The sequence below is a fragment of the Nicotiana tabacum genome, chromosome 8, assembly GCF_000715075.1.
Source record: "Nicotiana tabacum cultivar K326 chromosome 8, ASM71507v2, whole genome shotgun sequence".
NCBI classification, from domain to species: Eukaryota; Viridiplantae; Streptophyta; class Magnoliopsida; order Solanales; family Solanaceae; genus Nicotiana; species Nicotiana tabacum.
The window spans coordinates 29,640,308-29,648,267 of record NC_134087.1 but is presented as its reverse complement, the minus strand read 5'-3'; the positions used below and the strand labels follow the sequence as shown (position 1 = coordinate 29,648,267).

The following is a 7,960-nucleotide window of genomic DNA, read 5'->3' as shown; positions in this document are numbered from 1 at the left end:
AATCTTTTACTAAAATACTTTACTTAAAAGAAAATACCATACTAACATAATGTCTATGTATCAAGGTTGTAAACTTACATGGTCTAATAATAATAATATCTTAAATTTTCTATAACCTCCTAATAGACATAATCCCTTTGAACTAATGTGGATTTACTAGAGCATATCATAATGCTAAAGTACGAGATGTAACACCAATAACCGATAAGCCAAACCGTTAAAATTAAATAACAATCCAATCCGCCGACAAGCAGCCCTAAATCATCATGTTCCAAAAGTAAGAGTAGGGTCAAGAGTGACGTAATTGGCAAGTCGTGTGCATCTGATTCTCATTCCACGTCGGCATATTCTACGTCACAGGTGTCCCCATAATTTTTCTGAATCCGTACATCACGAATTTCTCATTTTCTTTACCATTCACTTCCCGGGCCCACTCCCCATCTCTTGCACCCTCCGCTCTTCATGGATACTCTCCTTCTCCGCCGCCAGTCGTTGGCGATGGAGACACCGAAGCCGAGCCCGAAACGTCCATGCTGCTCCGCCACTTCGGGCTTAAACCCTAAATCCACCACCAGTTCCAATGGTTTCAGTTCCTATATCGATCACGACGTGCTCTTGGAATCGTTTCTCGGTCTCTCCGATTCCTCCTTTGACCTCTCCTTCAATCGGCTTCTCAGTTCTAAAGCTTCCGATTCGGAACAGAATGATATGATAAACCGCGCACTTCGATTAGGATCTGCACTTCTCGAAGCTGGCAAACGATCTGCCCGCGCGCGCGATTCCATGCATAACGCCGTCGTTTGGGCTCTTCCCTCCGATCTAACTATAAAAGTATGTTCTATTCATATATACCTTCTTTTAATTATTGGTGTATACGTAATTGTTACATCTGGAAATGTGTGTAGCTTATAGTTACTAATCTGATTTTGCTAATGCTTATTTTTTGCTTAGTTATTTTTCCTTTTCCAAAATTTTATTCTTTTGTTTCTGAGCTTGGAGTTTGAAATGTGTGTAGTTGTACTATTCATTTCATGTTCTTTTTTTTGTGTATAGAATTTATCTTAATGGATGAATTATTTTTGAGAGCTGTTTGTTTTCAGTAGTTGGTGTTTATTAATAATCTCGTTTATTATTAGTTATGTACAATCAGTGAATAGGATTGATCTGGTTCGGCTTCCATACTTTACTAATCTTGTGAAAGTAAGCCACTAGGATAGCTTTTGGAATGTGCTTTTGTTTCATTGTTTGAAATTTGAGGTCTATATTGTTGATACTTGATAGTTGTACTAAGTACTCAGATATTTGGTTATCCTTGAAGATTTTTATAAATTGGTTCATATAGAGCAGAAATGCATAGAGTGTAGTTGGGGTTGAGGCATAGTTGTTTGAGTTGCTTGATATTTTTCTGTGTCTGCGGAACGATGAATACTTGTATTATCATGGCATTACAATGAATTGGCGATAAAAATTGTTGATGGTAAGGTTTTGACTCTTACTAAATGTACAGTTGAGGATGGAAGCAATTTGTGCTTATGAAAATAAGATAATGTTTTGGTGGTTATTTTTTTGGGCAGGTGTTTTCATTGCTTGACACCCAAAGTTTATGTTATGCTGCGGTTACAAGTTCCTTTTTCAAAAATTGTGCCGCAGACCCTGCATGCTATGCTAATGTTGACTTGATCACAGTGGTTCCTAGAGTCAATAATGTTGTTGTGGCAACAATGGTTCACCGTGCTGGAAATGGACTCCAGTAAGAGAATTGCCGTCCTCTGCTTCATAACTTCAATCTTCTTCCTTTTAAAGTTTTCTTCAGTTGGTTTTTAAAAGACTAATTCACATAAGAGCCCCGAAGAACAATAGTGAATTGAATATGCTGAAAAATACAGTTATCACTTTAACGCTACAGAGTAGACCCATGGAAACATGTTGATTTAGGTCTTACACGTGAAAATGTTATGTAAGAGAGTGAGTAAAGGATGGTAACTACCTTATTCTAAGAGGATATCTCAAAGAACATTGGATCAAAGTGCACAAAAGTGGAATACTTGAGATGTTATTCATCTTGACCTCAAAAGGCTGTTATACAAAGAATATAAATTGGTATTTGCACTGGTGGACAAACACTGACTTTACTGAATGCAGGTCTCTGAAGCTGGGCTTTGTACCTGGCCCACTTGCTTCATCATCGGGGTCTTCTCAACCAATGGTTAATTTTATAAGGAAATCTACAGATGCTGCAGGATTCTCATGGAATGATAAGAGGTCCAGGCAGGGCAAAGAGTATTCTATTCTTACAAGGTCTTGCCTAGCACCTCTGAATGCTAATAATGGAACTCCAGGGTATTGCTCCATTCTTGATAAAGCGATGTTATGTAATTTTATGTACTGATTTTGTATATATAAATACTGTATAATATCTGGTTATTTATTAATTAAAAGCTGAAGTACTAAGTTGCTTCTTCGCTCTGCCTTCTTGGAAAATTAAGAGCTTGCTTGAGAAGGTTGCACCTGTACAATATCGAAAGATTGGACAATACTGCACTTAACGCTGCATTGTCAGCCTGCCCATCTTTGCTTGATCTGGAAATTGTTGGCCTGTAAGTATTGGAATTAATAGTTTCTTCTGTTTTATTCTTTTGTGGTCCAAAATTGCTTATGCATACTGCTGAAAAGTAAGTAGAAGTACCATGGATTTAGTGCCTTCATGTTTGATTGTTGTTTTTTGACCTTCATTGAGAGGCTAAAGGCATTCGTGAACAGATTCTTGGTGGGATATTTCTTTGTCTTATTAATCACTCAAGATAAGCATTTGAAGTTAAATAATAGGTGGCAGCATGAGTTCTCTTTTAGTTGCTTTGTGGGAACAGCACAAGTATAGCCTCATGTTTTTAGTTTGGTGTTTGTTATTATTGTGAACAACACAGAGCCCAAGTGATTTAAGTACTTCGTCTGAAACACCATATTTTATATCACATGTTTCTGGTTTGTATTTTTCATTCTTATCAACAGTAGATTCCAATTAATTGAAATACTTCGCCTGAAAGTCATTCGTTTGTTCAAGTAAAAAGCACATTACCTTCTTTATCAAAAAAAAAAAAAATTAGAATAACTCACTACTTTTTAGTTCCTTCTGTCACAACTCATTTATTTTGTTGATCATTTACTCTGAATTATTTGTCAACAACATGGATAGTACCGGGGATCCAATAAGACCATAATTTGTTTATAGAGCCTGTTTGGCTTAGCTGATTTAGAGTAGCTGATAAGCATTAGGTGCTGAAAAACACTTTTAAGTGCTGAAGCTGATTTAAAAAATAAGCAGTTACGTGTTTGGATAAAAGTGCTGAAATTAATAATAAGCAGCTGAAGAACTGGGTGTACGAAGAGTTTTGTTTTAAAAAGAAGTATTTTAGGGATAGAATAGTAAATATTTGGTTAAACCTAAAGTGCTTATAAGCTGAAATTTGATAAGTTGGGGGAGACCAACTTATGACTTTTGGCTTATAAGCACTTTTAATTTTACCAAACGCGTAGATAAGCCAAAAAGTGCTTATAAGCTAGTTTGACCAGCTTATAAGCTTAGCCAAACACCCTCATACTAAATTCTAGTACAATCATGATAAATTCTTATTCTTTTCTTTTTTTTTGTGAGCGAATGGCTCCATTTCTAGTTTCGTCTCTAGTTTCAATGTCAGTGATTATAACATGAAATGTTTTGTTCATCTGATAGTCATGTGGAATTAAGGCAGACACTGGAGTCTATAAGTAAATTTTGTCCCTTGATTGAGCGTCTATTCTTTGAATCGTCAAAAACAGGTGCATTCTTTTATCTTTCTATTTGCTTTTCTTTTGCTTTCTTAATAGCCATTTAACGAATTTTTTCCATAATCCATGTTTGTATTCAGGTCGAGACGACAGTTTGAAACTGCCAACATGCAGTGATCTAGTGAGCAATTGTCCTCACCTATCTTCATTGGCTCTAAGGGGATTTAAGTTGCATGATTATAAAGCTCGCATACTCGCTAAGGTCTGTTTTTTGAGAATGAAGCTTTTCAGTATATTGATCTTCTTTTGCGTTTCTATCCAGCGTTTCAAGGCCTTGTTTGGGTCTGTATGCCATTCAGATGGAATTACGGGGTGTGTAGCTATGTCTTACTATACAACTTGAGTCTAGTGCAATGAAGCTATTTGAAGCTGACTTGCTTCTAGTTCTAGCAAGTACCTAGCGCTGTCAAATAAAAAGCTAATGTCTCATGCTATACTATTTCCTTTGTTGGTACCAGAAACCAGTCTAGACTAGCCAATACATGAATTTTGAGTTTAATCTGGATGACATTTGTCAATGATGCTGTTCTTGCTAATTTAAGGTGAGTTGACAACTATATTAGAAGTTGCACGGTGAAGCTACTTCTTTTGTATAGACTACATCAACATTGTTTTGCAAGCTCGGCTTTATCACTTTAAGCTTCACGCTGTATAACACAATGATGGTTGCATTGAGATTGTCTGCACCATCAGTACCATTATGCTTGTTTTCATCAATGCATCAAATTTCCTGAAAACTTGGTACTTTTTCATTTGCCATTTGTAAAGAAAAGGAAGCGTTTTATTTTAGAATCTGCTGCACATGGAAAGTTTTAAGAATTTTCTTAATACTTGCTTTGTCTATGGTTTCAAGGCTCATCCAGACCATGTGGCTGAACTGATGAGATCATTGACCTGGAAAGGAATACTCTATTTTATTTTTGACAGATTCCCCTAGATTTAGTATAAGCACACAAGTTTGTTGATCAGACAAACAAATGACTCAGATCACTAATGCAGAAAAATAGAGTGAAGTTCTTAGATAGGAAATAAGGCTTCAGAGATATAGATACACACACAAGAGGATTTAGCACATTTCGGATTCGGATTCTAGAAAATGCAATCCGAATCTTATCCGAATTATATCGGATCGGATTTTAAAGTTTGGATTGGACCGGATTTCGGATCGTATTATTATGCCTCAAAGTTGCAAACTAATATGTATATTTTCTTTGTAAAAGAGACAATACATTAAGAAAAATTCATATTTATGCAATTATGATAGTGCTATGGTGTCAATATAGCTAAATCTAGCAATTGTAAAGGTATTAACTTGGAGGAAGATGTAAAGGAAGTACTGACTATCCGAAATTAAAGTGTAGTATTTATACATTGCCTAATAATTTCGGATCGTATCGGATTAAAATATACCAATCCGAATCCGATCCAAAATTCGAAATTTTAATAAACACAATCTGAAATCCGATCCAATCCGAAATTCGAAATCCGAAATTGAGTGGATCAGTTCGAATTTCGGATATCCGATCCGAATGAGCAGCACTATTCATATTCATTTAATTATACACCGTCCAATTTTGATTTTTCATGGTTGTAACGTTGAACTATTACTTGCTGATCCAGTCATTTACCTGGTTCTAGTGATCTCTCTATGTTACCTAGGTGCAAAGCTGGCTTGACTGTAAATAGTTTAGTTTACTGAAGAAGGAGCTACAGAAACCTCTCCCCTTTTGGGGCTGTATGAAAAGACTGCACATTGGGTTTTTTAGCCTACACTCTCTTTTGAACTCCTTAAGCAACATTGAATTAAAGCATCATCTCAGAATTGCTATCGGTTGAGCATTTATCTGTATTTTGTTGTCATTTCTCTCTTTTGGCCTAATTGATAAACTCTTCAGCTTGTGACATACTTGAGCCAAGAAAAAGTTGAAATGCTATGTCGTTAGCAATTTTACCCCTGATGTTGTTATTTACACTGGAACTTAAATGTTCTGTAAACTTATAATTTATCAGGTAACTTCGAGAAAATTTCTAAAGTTAGACCACTTTTGTTCGAGTTGGATTTTTCTACTCTGTGTTAGAGTTTAGGAGGCGTGTCAAGCTATGTGTCAAGCGCGCCTTTGACAACACTGCTACAGTGGTTGCTTTTCCAAGGGAACCTAATTGTACAATCCTCGGTTTTGTTTATTTTTGTAGGGATTTCGTAAATTGAGGTACATTGACTTTTCAACATCCTACTCGATTACTGGTGCTTTTCTCAAGTAGGTTTCCCATTAGCCCCTCCGACTCAAGTTTGTATATGAACTTGTGATCTTTTTAGCACTATTTTTATTCTAATAGCATTCACATTACAGGAATCTAGGAGGCAGTGTGGGTGGGGGCTTACTCCAGGTATTGATTTTGAGGGATTGCATGCATTTGAAAGAAGTAAGTGTTCTTTCCCCCGAACATCCTCGTTTCCCATATCTGGTAGGAAATAAATGGGGAAGTAAGTCGAGAAAGGAAGTGGTCTTAACTTATGTGGACTGTAGGTAGAAGTAGCAAGGCTGTTAGCAGCAGTGCTTGCAGGGGATTTTGGGCATCTTAAATATCTTGTATGTATAAACTTCTGCTCATAACAGTCTTACTAAGAACTTTGCACCTTTCGTTTCCTGTTCTCTTTATTGATGGTTTCACTTGAACTGCTTTCACACAGGATATATCTAATCGAGAGGGTCTGGTATCTGAAGGTGACTGGTACCATCGGTGCTACAGCCCTAGGTAGTACAACTTCTAGTTAACTTTTCAACATCATTAAGAAGATAGACTTTTGACTTTCTGGTTGTGTGTGCCAATCAGCTTTATTCCTATAGTGCGATTGTCAGAAGAAAGGCCCGATTTATGTGTTTTAGCAGAGTTTCCTTTGGAAGGCAGGTTGGTTTGTTCTTCCATTACTTGAACATGAAAATAATTGGTGATCCATCTGTGCTATTTATTTGTTTCCCTTTATCCGTCTTTCACAGCTTTAATGATGTTGAACAACATAACAACGGTGATGTGAATAGCGAAATTAACTCCTCATCACACTTGAGCAGTCTTGCATCTGATAGCTCTTCATTCATGAGTGCATCAGAGAGCAGTGATAGTAGTGATCAAGGTAGTGGCAGCGAGGATAGTTCATTCATGTATGAAGAAAGCTCAGATGAGGTGGACCAAGGTTCCATCTAAGGTGGAAATGCCCTTTCACAAGTGTTGACTGCATGACAACCGTGTATTTGGTATTGCCTCTCTCTCTCTCTCTGATTCCCCTTTCCCTGGTCCTCCCTTAAAAGGGGAAAAAAAAAAGATTTCAATCTGCAAGAAGCATTTTGCATTCCCAGAGTAAGTGTTGATAATGCTACTCTGAATTGATTGTGTTGCCTATAGAGCTGCTTATTTAACTGGTTTTGATGTTGGTAACAGCATTTTCGTGGAGAGTATTCCATAGTATAGCATCTGCTGGTGCTGTTGAAGATGGGAAGATAGTAGAACCGAGTTGAGAGAGAATTCACAAGCTCACGTCAACTCATTTTACCTGCTTCATAAGGTAGCCAACAGTTGCTTTACTGAAGCAATACAATGACACCGAATAGTTTTACCTAGATAGAACAAGGACAACTTTCTGTTCTTTCTTTCCCTTATTATGAGCATACAGGCAAATCTGTTTCGAGGTCTCTTATGTGATGAAGTCACCAATCAGTTGTATACAGCTGATCAATTTTTGCTTGGGATGTGCTTACAAGTGTATACCTATATCTATGCTAATAATGAAATGCAGTTACCAGATAATAAAAAACTCAGCAGCATAATTCTTAAAGGTGGAGACTATAATGTTTTGTGCCATTTTTCTATGCTTCTGATCTTTACTCTTTAGGATGAGGGGTTGGGTATAGGGACGTCAAATTGGCCCAAAAAATCGTGACGCGACTTACTGCCTGGGTCGGACAGGTCGGACTAAAAATATACTTATCGATGGCTCATTTTAGTTGCTTGGAACTTGGATTAATTCTAGGTAGCTCAAGTCAAACCATAAAAAACTTTATAAAAAAGTATAAACATTTGTTTGTTTAGTCAATTGGAATAATTCTGGATAGCTCAAGTTGACCCATAGAAAAGTTCT

General features: G+C 36.8%; 1 protein-coding gene across 4 annotated transcripts; it reads left to right on the top strand.

The window, feature by feature from the left end:
- The first annotated feature begins 415 nt into the window (after positions 1-415).
- On the top strand, positions 416-7,657 carry LOC107762854 (F-box protein At4g02760). 4 transcript variants are annotated; one of them, XR_001642904.2, is made up of 13 exons: positions 416-831; positions 1,575-1,750; positions 2,143-2,340; positions 2,487-2,597; positions 3,731-3,816; positions 3,906-4,027; positions 6,019-6,083; positions 6,177-6,249; positions 6,354-6,416; positions 6,518-6,582; positions 6,661-6,735; positions 6,825-7,182; positions 7,264-7,657. XR_001642904.2 is itself a non-coding variant. In XM_016581260.2 (12 exons), exons 1-12 carry the CDS (start codon positions 463-465, stop codon positions 7,027-7,029), a joined length of 1,608 nt encoding a protein of 535 aa, XP_016436746.1. In that variant the 5' UTR covers positions 416-462; the 3' UTR covers positions 7,030-7,657. The 4 variants fall into 4 exon arrangements, 1 of the variants encoding a protein (XP_016436746.1); XR_001642901.2 differs by having other exon boundaries at positions 417-831; positions 6,825-7,079; XR_001642905.2 differs by lacking the exon at positions 6,354-6,416 and having other exon boundaries at positions 6,825-7,079.
- Positions 7,658-7,960: the final 303 nt, after the last annotated feature.

Coding starts and splice junctions, on each gene's coding strand:
- LOC107762854 (XM_016581260.2), top strand. CDS start 463: ATGGATACTCTCCTTCTCCGCCGCCAGTCGTTGGCGATGGAGACACCG. Junction 4,028..6,018: donor AAGCTCGCATACTCGCTAAG/GTCTGTTTTTTG, acceptor TTATTTTTGTAG/GGATTTCGTAAATTGAGGTA. Junction 6,583..6,660: donor CATCGGTGCTACAGCCCTAG/GTAGTACAACTT, acceptor TGTGCCAATCAG/CTTTATTCCTATAGTGCGAT.